The sequence below is a fragment of the Zootoca vivipara genome, chromosome 5 (assembly GCF_963506605.1).
Source record: "Zootoca vivipara chromosome 5, rZooViv1.1, whole genome shotgun sequence".
Taxonomy (NCBI): domain Eukaryota; kingdom Metazoa; phylum Chordata; class Lepidosauria; order Squamata; family Lacertidae; genus Zootoca; species Zootoca vivipara.
Window position 1 is genome coordinate 63245981 of NC_083280.1, and position 14340 is coordinate 63260320.

The following is a 14340-nucleotide window of genomic DNA, read 5'->3' on the forward strand; positions in this document are numbered from 1 at the left end:
TGAGAATGTGTGGCCATTGTGCATATTGAGCACACATCACAGAGAATGTGCTATGTTTTAGCAGTATGAGGAGGCAATATGCATAAGATCCAAGTGAGGAATTTGCAAAGTGGAAGAGTCATGCATGAAGTGCCCTGTTCATGTTGCCAAGTCATGCGTATTTCCCAACATCACTTGGAGACTAAACGTATTCACCTGACAATGTCCCCTGTTTATGCTGTTCAGTATTGCTTATTCACCATGGTGTCTGTTGAAACTGTACAATGGCTGACGTTTATGCACATTCTCCAATGGCTTCAAATTAATTACCCATACACTGACTTATTTTTACAAAATGATGCATTATATCCTCACACTGGAGTGGGAAATGTGTGCATCAAAACAATTACAGATCCAGTGCAAAGAAACCAAAATTCTTCAGCATGCAATCTCAAATGTATTCAGTGGCATGCAACTCAATACAATATATGCCTATACTGGTTTATTCTGCCACAGTAAACATATCTTAGCAGCAGGGCACTTCTGTATACAGCTGCATATGCAAATTTATATGTGTAGATGCAAATTTCAGGGGAGAAAGCAAAGTTGATTATTTCCAAAGTTTTTTGGAGGGAGCAGTCAATCTGAGACAAGATGGAAAACCCCAGGGTGCAGGACTCCTGAACCATCTCCAGCAATACCACTGTTTAGAATTATTAACAATTTGCCCTGCTCATCTGAACCAGAAGGCCCCATGCAAGATAAAATAACAAAGATGAGGCCTTGCCATTTTTCCAAGGTCTGAGCCCCCTGCCACCACCCTTCCCTCTTTACAGACAGTCTGGTAGAAAGTGCTGCACCTGGACCTCAGCAGTGAGAAGAAACTTGCCTTTCACTCAAGCATGAAGAAACTGCACATTTATATTCTCAAGCTCTGTAAGGAAGGAAACTGTGAACAGATGCATCAAGTAATCTGAAGCCCTATCTCTTTCACATTCAAAACTGAAGTTATTTGCACCTAGTGTGCTATCGCCATACACCAGGCCTCATTCCAATCTGAGGACCAGAATGCTCGATTGTTGCTATCATTGCCCCATGATAAAAGCCATGCATGTTGCTATCATTGCCCCATGTCACAAAACTCAGCTGAAATTGCCTTAAAGTATTATCCCAAACAAAAAGAGAAAAGTATTCTCAAATTTAAAACAGTTTTAGCTAACTAGTCATAGTTTGAACTATCTTTTTTAATGGCACATTGCAGCCTACAGTTGTATTTTTGCTATTTCATAAAAAAGGGAAATGTGCAAATGATTCCACATTGGCACATCCCCACCCACACCCCGGTCTGTTTTTCCAATTCTGTTTTGTTGTTCATAGCATTCTCTAATTAATTTCATTTATTTGGAAATACTGGTATTTAATTAGCACAATTATTAATGAATTAGCACACTAACAGTGAACTTCCATGCACGTTTACTCGGGTGTTAAATAGGGCTTTCTCCTTGATGAGAGTGCATAAGACTGCAGTCTTAAGTGGGAAGACAGTTTACCTCTTATGTATTTAAGATATATTTCTCATGGACAGCTCACTTTTAAGAAATGCAAATTCAAAATTATGTTCTCCCATACAAGGTATAAGCCCACTGTCTTTTTGTAACACAACAACAACAAGCAAAAGGCACAAATAGCGCGTTCAAACATTGGAAAACAAAATGTTGTTGTATTTTAGTTTTCTTATGCAACAAAATAAACCCAATTCCTCTGCCATTATGTGTCATGGTATCCTAATAATGGAAATTTTAAATCACTCATATCCCATGGTCTGAGAGCTGCACAAATAAAGGAAAAAATTCTGTGGTAAACCATTTTCAAACAGCAAATTTCCAGCTTCATGTTACATTCCTAAGACATAAAGAAGGAGATGTTTCTGCCTCTTAACAGAGTATAGAGCAGGCACGTCCAACAGGTAGATCGTGATTTACCGGTAAATCATTGGACGTCTCTGGTAGATCACTGGCTCCCCCCAAAGAAGCTCAACAACTTTGGCCCCCCTAAAAAAAGCTCATGATTTTATCTCTGCTTTCCTCCTCCCTTTGACATGAACCCCCCAAACCAGGGCTTTCCTTCCTAAAGAAAAAGCTCAGCAACTTTGAACTGAACCCCAAAAAGAGGGGTAGATCACTGCCAGTTTTTAACTCTATGAGTAGATCACAGTCTCTTAGGAGTTGGCCACCCCTGGTATAGAGTAAAGCCCCTTCCGCTGTAGAAGGGGGGGGTTGTGGGCGCCACGAGGCCCTCACGTGCTGGGGGGGTGGTTGCCATCCCCCCCCCAACCCATTGGCTAGCTCCTGGACAGGCGCTCCCTTGGCGCGTCCAATCCGGACGTTCCAAGGGGGCGTGGCTCATTTACCTGGCTGTGTGCCCCATTGAATTCAGTATGGTTTACTTCTGAGGAAACTATGCTGTGTGTTTCTTTAGCTATGCTGCTTGGTGAAAACATTTGAAATACTTCAGGAAGAAATATATAGATATATAGATATGTATATTAATGAGATGTTAAAACAATACATTGTCAGATTTTGACCTGAATCTTACTGCTAAACAAAAATGGCTCCATATTGAAGTCTCGGATTCAAACCACCACTTAATAGTTAAGCCTAGGGTCTAAGTTATGGTCGACATATGGCAAGATCCAGGCCTCCACAGCACCATTGGGGGAACCTGTATTTCAGGGATGGGGAACCTGCAGACCACCAGATCTTTCTCAGCCCCAGTTCTCATCAGTATAGGCAATAGTCAGGGATTTTTAGAGTTGCAGTCCAATAACATATGGAGAGCCTCTACTTCCCTATCTCTCCCGCATAATAACAGGCAAGGCAAAAAATCAAGCCTTTAGTTGATATGAAGCAAAAGTCCCCCATTGACTGAAGAAGCAATCAAAATAATTTTTTTAAAAAAAATAATAAAAGCAGAAGTGTTAACTGTACCTCCAAACTGCGATTTTGTTCTCAAGGGAAATTAACTGTGGCTGGAACAGTTGCTAAGTGAATCATGAAGGCAGATCCGGCATGAGAATGTGTTGTTTTCATGAATGCCTTCTGACTGTCAGTGTTTCCTAATAGAAGTGGAACTGTACTACCTAAAAGGAGTATGTGTAGCCCTCCAGATGTTGTTACACTGCAACACTCAGCGTCCTTGGCTGTTGGTTTTGCTGGCTGGGACTGAAGGGGAACTGAAGTCCAACAAGGAAGCTTGGATGTGCATTGACACAACTTGTTTTTATGTTGGGACTGGAAGATTTTGTAAATCCTGCAAAATAACCTCGATAATCCCAGGTCAGAATGAGCAGGTTGAGGACCAGAGAGCTTGTGTGACTGCTCTGTCATATTCCAGCAGGAACCCTAATTACTCCAAATCTGCTAATGGACTGCAATGTGCAAAAAAGAAACGTCTCAGCTGCCTTCAGAAGCCACGGAAGCCCCGTCAGACGTTCAGCTTCCAAAAGAACGTTCAAAAACCGGAACAGTTTTTGATCGTTCGGGAGCCGGAACGTTCGACTCCCAAGGCTTTCGGGAGCCGAGGTTTGACTGTATGTATATTTAACACACATGACTTTCCTCAAAGAAGCCTGGGAAACATAGTTTGTTTAGGGTGCTGGGAACTGTACATCTGTGAGGAGTAAACTACAGTATAGCATTTACGGATCTGTCAAGGTCACAAAACCTTACAAGAAGAGAAATGATTCATTTTGGAATTAGGTTTCTAACCCTCATGGTTGAAACCAGGTGGTGACATTGTGAAACTCCAAGAGGCACACAAAGTAGCAAAGAACAGGTGTTGAGGCCACACTGAAGAATCTGCTTAATTTTAGCGCCTTCCTGAATTTGAGAGCATGATATCTGTAGCACCTGGACACAGCATTAGGGATGGTACCTTCTGTGACTACAGTGGAACCTCGGTTTATGAACACCTCGGTTTACGAATTTTCGGTTTACGAACGCCGCAAACCCATCTGGAACGGATTAATTCACTTTCCATTACTTTCGATGGGAAAGTTCGCTTCAGTTTATGAACGCTTCAGTTTATGAACAGACTTCAGGAACCAATTACACCCATGCTTCAGGTTGAGTACTCCATGGACCCGTCTGGAACGGATTAATCCACTTTCCATTACTTTCAATGGGAAAGTTCACTTCAGTTTATGAACGCTTCAGTTTAAGTACTCTGCGGACCGTCTGGAACAGATTAATCCACTTTCCATTACTTTCAATAGGAAAGTTCGCTTCAGTTTATGAATGCTTCAGTTTATGAACAGACTTCCGGAACCAATTATACCCATGCTTCGGGTTAAGTACGCTTCAGGTTGAGTAATCCACGGACCCGTCTGGAACAGATTAATCCACTTTCCATTACTTTCAATGGGAAAGTTCGCTTCAGTTTATGAACGCTTCAGTTTAAGTACTCCGCGGACCGTCTGGAACAGATTAATCCACTTTCCATTACTTTCAATGGGAAAGTTCGCTTCAGTTTATGAACGCTTCAGTTTATGAATAGACCTCCGGAACCAATTGTGTTCATAAACCGAGGTACCACTGTACTACAGTGGAGACTGGAAGCACTCTTCTCAAAGCATCTTAACTTCACATCACCCTGCAAGATGCCTCAGCCCACATGACTGACCAGAATGGGACCCGAGCGGGTGGTGCTATGCTCAGTTCCTTTCCATTGGGCATGAGGGGGAGGTACCTAACAACACCCAGTCAGGATGCAATGTGGAAAACATCTGAATACACCTCTGCACTTGGACTTGAATGCCCAGGTTCAATGTCCACACCATACATTCAAAGCACGTGGCCAAAGAACCCTGGGAACTGCAATTTTCTAAGGCTGCTGGGAATTGTAGAAGTAAGCTACAGTACCCAGGATGGGGAAAGCCAGGCGCTTGAAATTTACAGTGTGGGTGTGTGAGTCCGTTACATGACAGTGGCCAGCAGCAATGAAAGTGCATTGCCTGTTGTTTTTCCAAAAGTGTTCTGTTGTGCCAGTAGTGGTTTAGTCATGACCCAGAAAGCTGTCTGTGGACAAACGCCAGCTCCCTCAGCCTGAAGCGAGATAAGCACAGCACCCCATAGTCGCCTTTGACTGGACTTAACCATCCAAAGGTCCTCTACTTTTCCAAAAGTCCTACTTGAGCTCTGTAACTCTCCAGTGGTTTGAGTTATGCCAGACTCCCAATGTAAATTCGACTCCCAAGCTGCTGTTCAGCCATTGATGCTACTGGTAGCTTTCCTTCCAAGGCAAATACCGTCTTTCCCCTTTTTTAAGACACCGTCTTATAACTTTTTTTCCTCAAAAAAACACAGGGTGGCTTACTTTCGGTGGGATGTCTTATTTTTTTTTTTTACCGGTACAGTTTTTACAGCTCAGGGCGCTGGCTCAGGGCGCTGCTCGGTTCTCTTGAGTGCTCGGCGCTGCAGCAGCCACTGGTTCCGGGTGGCGGGGCAGCAGGCATCCTAGGCCGGGCCAGGCAGAGGCCGCTGGCTCAGGCGCTCCGCCTGCCGCTGCAGGGCGCTCCAAGCTCCTTGGCCAGGCCAGGCAAGGAAGAAGCAGTGAGCCCAGCGGTGGCGACAAGCACAGAAGCGGCAGGGCGGCGATGGACGAGAAGGCGGAGCGCGGGGATGCAGCCAGCAAGGCGGGAGCGCGATCAGCTGTTAAGCGGAGCTCTTGGAGCGCCACTTCAGAGCTGATCGCGCTCCTGCAGTGCCAGCTGCATGGAGTGACTCTGTGAGTGGAAGTGCCTGTGGGGGTTGGTTTCCGCGGAGCGGAAGTATGGCTTATTTTGGGGGTATGTCTTATATTTCTCAAATGCTTAAAAACCCTGCCATGGCTTACTTTCTGACTACGTATTAAAAAAGGGGAAACAGGGTAGCAGCTTTGCAACTATGTGTCATCAAGACTGTGGTATGGTTCATCTCCTCCTCCCCATGCAGTAAACAGTCCAAATCCTAAATCCTGATCCTATTTAAATATATTTTAATACTGTATAGGAAATGTATTCACCCATTTCACACACCATCCCACTGATGAGATTTCAGCATGCGTGCACACATGCTGTAGGTAGTTCATTTCAGTCACTGCTGTGGCTGCTACCACAATCAGCTGAGAGTTTTTGCCTGGTTCCAGGTTTAACGGTGTTTTAACATGCAGCCCCCTCACTTTTCAAGTTCCTCTGCAAAATCTGTTCTTGCTCATCGAAGAGGAACAAAGGGTAGTGTTGCAAAATCCAGTTGCCACGTTACACAGCATCTTCATAGCCCCTCGCCTTTGTTTAGATCAGTGTGTGTTTGCTGCCAACACTCCCTGGGTGACCTTTCTTTCCCTGTGAAGGGAGGGGGTCAGCACATTGCATTCTCATCTTAACCCTCCCTTTACACTTTAAAGATTTCTTTTCAGCAGCGTTCCTGGGCCAAAAGCAATGAGGTCGTGCAAATGAATGGACACTTCAAGAAAGATACCGGTTGGCAAAGACTAAGGTTGTGTGTGTGCATTACTGACTTAAAACACAGCTTGGTCATTCTCCCCCCCCCCCCAAATATGCATCGAAGTTCCTTTGGGACAAATGCTTCAAAACACAGCATTTCACAAGAAACAACAGGACACCTGCGGGATGTGGCTTGTACAGTGCTTCCCCAAGCAGTGGTGGGTGCACATTGGATACAGGGTAAATGGAAGTGTGTGCACAGCCTGACACAAACAGCATCTCAAGCAAGAGAGAGCATGAAATGATGGTGGGAAGCATGATGCGCACACAGTGAAATCAACACGGAGGAGAACATGCTTGCCTTTCACAGAAGGCGCGATCTGCACAGATCCGCCACCCTGAAAGAGGGCCACTGCGGTGTAGTAGTTAAGAGTGTCAGACTAGGACCTGAGAGAGCAGGGTTCAAATCCCCACACAGCTATAAAGGCTCACTGGGTGAACCTTGGGCCAGTCACTGCCCCTCAGCCCAGCCTACCTCACAGGGTTGTTGTGAGGATAAAAGGTGCCAGAAGGGAAACTATGTACGCCACCTTGAGCTCTTTGGAAGAAAGGTGAGATATAAATATTACGACAATAATAAACATGGGATTCCAATGGTGTCTGGATGTAGCCCACTTTATGGAAGGAGCATCAGGAGAGTCCTGTGGGCACAGATCCACAGAAAACCAACATTCCTTCTCCAACAGCAAGTCAGCAGGGCACACCAGGAAGAACTCTGCATAGAATCACACCAGGAAGAACCCTCCCCGATTTCTTGTCTCCAATATCTGGTATTCCGAGGTAGTCTGCACTGGAACATGGAGGCTCTACGAAGCGAACTCTGTGTGTTGTTGGGGGGCGGGCAAGGCATCCCATTGCAAGAGAGGAGAGCCTTCCAGGGCAGCAGAACGTGCAGGAAACTCTTCCAGGTAGCACACAGCCGCTTCAAAGCTCCGGGACGGCGGCAGGAAGTGTTCCCAGCTACCAGCACGATCCCGGGGATGAAACGCCCGCGACGCGCGAGGCAAAGCCGCGAGGACGTCAGGAAGGACTTCAGCCCCAGACGTGGGTGGTTTGGGACACGCCCAATAGGTGCGGATCTCCTTCAAGTTTGCACAAACACCCTATTGCCAGCCAAGCTGGCTCCGTCACATGACCCCCTCGAAACATGAAACCTGGCCGGGCGATCGGGCAAGTTTTGCTTCTCGTCCAACACACGAGAAGTCGCCTGGCGGGCCGCGCGCAAAGGCGACGCTAAGGGGATCCGCGAGGAGGCGAAGCAGCCAGGGGAGTCATCAGGGGGAATCCAGCCTTTCTCTCTCGGGAACGAGGAAGCCCCCCTCAGTCCCTGCCGACTCGGATGCCCGTTTGTCCGAGGCAGTCGCCTCGCCTGGCAGCATGGACAAGTTCAATAAAATCACGGTGCCAGCGGGACAGAAGTTCAGGTATGGTTTGAACCGCGTCCCTCGTTTTCCTCTCGCGCTTTTACGCCAAGGTGCAGAGGCTGTTTCTTTCTCGGAGGCGCGCACGAGGGGGATCTGGGGGACAGAAGCAGGAAGAGATCTTGTGGCACCTTAAAAGAAAATGTGGGTGGGGGGGGATAATAAGTGTTGCTTCGCTAACTAGCGAAGTGGCTTGTCTATGAAAGCACATGTCATATTAAAAAATTAGTCTTGAAGGTGTCACTAGAGTCCTTGCTTGCAACATGCTGACAGGGTTAACCCCTCTTTGGAAATGGTCAGGGAGGATAAAATTGCTTGTATGTAAGAAGATAAAGCAATTGAGGGAGGATTCAAAATGGTTGTTAGGGTAGCAGGCTGCAGAGTTGTACAACTTTCTCAAATGGGACACACGAGTAGTAGTAAACAACAACAACCTGTGGATCGCTTGCTTCCAGATTGTTGCTATTTTGGGGTGGGATTCAGTGGCATACCAGCAAATTCAGGTTGGGCAATTATGGTCGGTTGGGAGGTTGTGGGCAACAAACTCACTTTCCCGGAAGATTGGACGTTTAGTGGGGAAGAATGTGACAGGAATAGGCAACATCATCTCACCTCCCCACCAACCAATCAGAATGCATGCTCAGTGAAATAGCCAAACATCATCTCATCTCCCTGCAAACAAGCCAGGATGAATGTGCAGTAAATATGTCATCTGGAAGCACCCTACATTTCCATCTTGAGAAATGCTTCCTTTGTTGAGTGTCACTAAAGGTCACTAAAGGTGCAATAGCCCAACCAAGCTGGCAGGTTTGCGCCTCAATATGCCAGCACATATTCAGAACCGTTTGGGAGCCTGACATCTGTTGAAATGAGGATACAATAAATGCTCCGTGTTCCTTTTTTGTGTGCTTTTCTCTCTCTTTTTGCAAATTCAAGAAGCATTGCTGTTTTATCACATTGGTGCATGCATCCTTCCTTTGTGTGGGCAGTGCCAGTATCTTTGAGCTGTTCCTCTTCTCTGTGATGGGCGTCCATCTAGAATTTGCACAGGTGCTGCACGGCTGGCAGGAAGTGAATGTGCGAGGTGGCAGCTTTCAGATTTATATTGCAAAGACAAAATTAGTCCTTGTCGATTGATCACCAGTTACCAAATGCATTCCAAAGAGATCTCCAAAGAGTGGGACTTCTCTATCTGCTTCACAAGGGTAAACCAACTACTGCAAATACACATGTGTTCCACAGGTGTTTCTGCAGCAAACATGTCAAGTGTGTGTGATGTCATGCAAGTTCCCTGTCTGGGAACTTTATATCACAAACTGGCTTTGAGACAGAGCATTTCTGAAAGTGCTCTACTGAAAATCAATTTGAAGAAACTGATGGCACAAGCAATCTAGTGGAGAATTAACAGGGACCTTTGATGATGGGACATGTAAAAATGTTCTGTGAGTCAATCGATCTAGGGGAAGATAATTTAGTTGGAATAAAAAGTAAAACCTAAGAAACCACATGTTTATGAATTGCATTTCTAGACTTCCCTTTGTCCTATGGGAGCACAGAGCAGTTAACAAAATAGTAATACGGTACATAAAACTAAAATTATATGCCTCTTAATTGTACTAAACACTTTACAAGAAACATTTAAGCCATCAGTAAAAATCGACAATTACAAATCAAGCACTTAAATCTACATACCTACAAATGCCACAACAATTATACTTTGCAGCAGATTTTTAAAAAAATACTAATTTGATGTTTTATACAGATATTCCACCAAGTAGCTCAAGGTGATGTACATGGTGCCCCCCCAACACTTTATATTCACAACAACCCTGTGAGGTAGGTTAGGCTGAGGGATGGTGACTGGCCCACACTCACCCAATGAACTTCACGGCTGAGTGGAGATTTGAACCCTGGTCTTCCAGGTCCTAATCCAACACTAATTTCTACACCATACTGGCTCTTTCATGTGATGTCATTGAGGAATGATGTCAATGTGGGGAAACAAATGTAATTACATACACATAAGAGAGCAAAGAGAATTGCTGTAGACCCTTCACATCCTGGTCATCACCTGTTTGATTTACTCCCATCCGGACGTCGGTATAGGACTCTATATACAGAAACATCTAGGCACAGGAATAGCTTTTTTCCTTGTGCCATCAAAATGTTGAATCTATAGTTGTGGGCGGAAGGGAGGCCAGTTGGTGGTATGGGGTCTTTTCGCTGTGCTGTTGTATTGTGAGGGGAATACTGTTTGTATGAGGTACGTTTTTTCTTTACATTGCAATGAAGTCAAAGCAAAATTCCAAGTATGGTTGATACTTGGTCAATAAATTATTCTATTGTATTCTATTCTATTCTATTCTATTCTATTCTATTCTATTCTATTCTATAAGGCAATTGGATGTTAATGAGTTAGCAGTGTTTTGAGGATGCAGGAAGGAACAGGTATGCAGTAAAGGTAAAACCCTTGTCCGATGTTCCATCACTGTGCTTAGTGCATAGTTACAACAGCACAGGAGTGCTGACAAAGCATGTAATTCGATTTCATCGGCCCATATTAGCTAAAGCAGGCATCCCCAAACTTTGGCCCTCCAGATGTTTTGGCCTACAACTCCCATGATCCCTAGCTAACAGGACCAGTGGTCAGGGATGATGGGAATTGTAGTCCAAAACATCTGGAGGGCCGAAGTTTGGGGATGCCTGAGCTAAAGCAATTGTTGCAAACGAGCATTTGGCAGAGGGTGGCTGAATAGCCAAGCCCTTTTCTGTAAATTTTGCAGGAATTTCTGTTGTTTCCTAACAGAGGCAGAGAGAATTTATCTTGCCCAGTGTGCTAATTCATCTCAAGTCTTCCAATAAGGCAGGATATATCTTTAAACAAATATCTAACACAATTGTATAAGGGTGGCTGCTTGAATTCAGCACTGTTGTTCAGGACTTTTCTCCACAGAATAAGGGAAGGGCCTGGAGACAGTGTTGTGTTGAGAATACCACTTCCTGCTGAAACTTCTACATGTAGTAGCATGTCGGTACTGCTAGGCACATTTCAAAGAGGCGCAGTCTGCAATCCCACACATATTTAGCCGGGAATAAATGCTAGCAGAGTTAATAGGACAATAAGTGCTGGAAAGTGGGGGCACAATGACGTGAGTGGGGATTTTTGCAGCTCCCCCCCCACCTCGATGGTGAGAAAGAACACAAATTCCCCATTCCGACATCCCACAAACTCATGCATAACAATCTTTGGACACTTGCTGTCACATGCAAAGCTTGTTCCTCCACTACTGCTCCATCATAGAAATTAAAAGGTAAATGAGACAGGATAAGAATGAAAGAAGGTAGCAGAGCTTGTTAAGAGTGTTGTGGACATCTGGGAGAAGACAGCATAGAACCCAGAAAAGGAGTTGCTCCGGAGATCAAGCAAAGGTCCAGATTCTATTAGGACCATAGGAAGCAGCCTTATTCTGAGCCACACCATTGATGCATCTAGCTCATTACTGTCTACACTGACTGGCAGATGCCAGAGGTTGAGCCTGGGACTTTCTACATGCAAAGCAGATTATCGACACTTAACTATGGCCCTCCCACATTCAGGTGATCTGCTCACACATTAATCAGTAAGCGCTGTTCAGCAGTGGAAAGGACTACCTTAGAAGGTGGTGGGTGGACTCTCCTTCATAGGAGATTTTAAAGCAGAGGTTAGGTGGCCATTTGTCTAGGATTCTTTAGCTATGATTCCTGCATTGCAGGGGGTTAGACCCGATGACCCTCGGGGTCCCTTCCAGCTGTAGAAGTCTATGGAGTGAGGCCACACTGATCAGCCCTGCCCTTGACATTGTGCCTTCCAGTTAGCTCCACCTCTGGCATTCTCACATACAGCACACTTGTATCATCAGGGTTCCAGATGACATGGAATGCACAAATGTTCTCTGCCTGCAAACATTTGCACTGCGTGTCTGGATGCCACATGGAGCAAACAAGCTTGGCATGTGAACTAGTGGGTGCAATCCTGTCCACACGCTGATTGGACAAGTGAACACGCCACTTTAATAAGGCTACCAAAGTAATAAATTGTAGGAGGGAATTTAGAAGAAAAGAAAAGAATTTGAAAAACAAGAGTTTCTGGCTGTTGCAGAAACTGAGGATAACATAGCAGAAACTAGCAAGGTGGAAGTTTAAGTTACAAGGCAGATAAGATAATAAGATAATCTTTATTGTCATTGTCCCCTTGTGGGAACAACAAAATTACTCGCTTACCACATCCACTCAGATAAAGCATTCTACGTAATCCAAAATTACTACAAAACCCTAATTAAAACAGTGCAATACGATACAATATAACAAGTAAAATAAGATGACTTGAAAGTCCAGACTTTCCATTTAAGGCCAAAATCGCTCTAGAGAAGAAGCTGTTCTTGAGATGGCTTGTTCTTGCCTGCATTGTTCTATATCTCCATCCCGATGGCAGGAGCTCGAAGAAACGGTGACCAGGGTCCATTGGATCTCTTGATATGTCTAGTGCTTTTCTATGGAACCTGGTGGTATAGATTTATTCTAAGGTGGAGAGTGAGCAGCCAATAATGCTCTCTGCTGTTTTAATAATTCTGCACAGCCCTGCTCTATCCTGAGAAGTACAGCTTCCGTACTTCTCATTCCGAAGATGATATATGAGACTGACCCCATAGTCTCTGTGCCGTTAAAAGGCATTCAACGGGCAGAAATGCAACAATCCCCACACCTGAACAGCTTCACCCCTCTGATCACATTGAGTGAAGGCGAGATCCAAGTTTCCTCAAACAGACTCCTCCACGTGGCCGGGAGCCCCATAGGAGGAACCTATGGAAGTCAAGCTGTCTTCTCCCTTAAGACCTTTACCAAACAGGCAGAAATCAGAGAGGCAGAGCTGGGCAGCATGTAACCTCATATCTAAGCATTATCCTTCAGTGCAGCAGATATATGAACAGGGCTTTATAGTCACACAATCAGATAGACAGCATTATTGCCCAGAAGCACTGGGAACATTTTGACTACCTAAATATTCCCAGAATTATTACTGTCATGCACTTCCTAAAATATGCACTGGGAAGTTGGCTTAAAACATGAAATAACATTTAAGCTAAAGAAACAATGAAACTAACAAAATCCCACCAATGCAGCCGACGTTCATCACCATGAGCAGGTCTAATGATAGCCTAGAGACGGTATAAAGAAAATCAGCCGTACAGGTCACAATCTTCTGCTTTCGCTCTAGCTACTTCGTTGTATAAACAAGCATTCATCTACCTTAATAACATGCTTTGCCCTGCTTTACTTTAATAGAACTACTCATGCTTAACAGAAATTATTTGAGTGACCGTTTGAGATACAGCTTCAAGTCCAGTTATTTGGAATGAAATCAGTGGGACTTAAAAAACGTAAAGGGACCCCTGACCATTAGGTCCAGTCACGGACAACTCTGGGGTTGCGGCACTCATCTTGCTTTACTGGCCGAGGGAGCCGGCGTACAGCTTCCAGGTCATGTGGCCAACAAGACTAATGCGCTTCTGGCGAACCAGAACAGCACACGGAAATGGCGTTTACCTTCCCCATGGAGTGGTACCTATTTATCTACTTGCACTTTGACAAGCTTTCAAACTGCTGGGTTGGCAGGAGCTGGGACCGAGCAACGGGAGCTCACCGCTTCGCGGGGATTCGAACTGCCGACCTTCTGATCAGTAAGCCCTAGGCTCTGTGGTTTAACCCACAGTGCCACCCATGTCCCTTTCGATGGGGTAAATGTTATGAGGACTGAACTGTTTGGCAACCAGCATTTTAAAGCTTGGTTTCCCATATAGTATGTACAGAAATAAATGGGAGGTGGGAGTGTTCTGCCCAGGTTGAGGTGTGTGCATGTGATATGCAGCAATGACTGCTGTACAGTAAGCAATAGAAACAGAAATAATGTGTGTATGGGGGGGGGGACCAGGATAGAAAGATGTGGGGGGCTGTTTTCCCCCAAACATTTGTTTTATTTTTTCCAATGGAGAAAATAATTGGGAGCAATTGAAAAACATCCTTATGATCTGTTTTCCTTTTGTAGAATAACGAAGATAACGTTTTTAAGGCAGGTTTTACAAGTATTCCTTTAGCTGTGCTGCGCTCCCTCAGAATGCTTTCTAGTACCAGTATACCGTATTTTTCCATGTATAACACACCCCCATGTATAAGATGCCCCCTATTTTTGGGAACTCAATTTTTTTTAAAAGAAAAACTTTATTCAACTTTCATTAAACATACAAAATCCAAAAATCCAAAAAGAGCAAAACATAAAAATCACAATAATCTCAGAAAACAAATTTTAAAAAATACAAAACATATAGGTCATGCATTAGGTAAACACCCAAAACATGGAAAAGA

The 14340-nt window shown here is 44.7% G+C and overlaps 1 protein-coding gene across 4 annotated transcripts in view; it reads left to right on the top strand.

Moving 5' to 3' along the window:
* Positions 1-14340, top strand: part of BLNK (B cell linker) — a 98234-nt gene that overhangs the window by 38695 nt on the left and 45199 nt on the right. Inside the window, exon 1 of one of the 4 annotated variants that reach the window (XM_035137406.2) lies at positions 6107-7944. The exons of 2 other annotated variants lie outside the window; for them this stretch is intronic. In XM_035137406.2, coding sequence (XP_034993297.1) covers positions 7652-7944 — 293 coding nt within the window. In that variant the 5' untranslated portion in view covers positions 6107-7651. Of the gene's footprint in view, positions 1-6106; positions 7945-14340 lie in introns of those variants that run through there. One more of the 4 variants, XM_035137407.2, reaches the window with a different exon arrangement.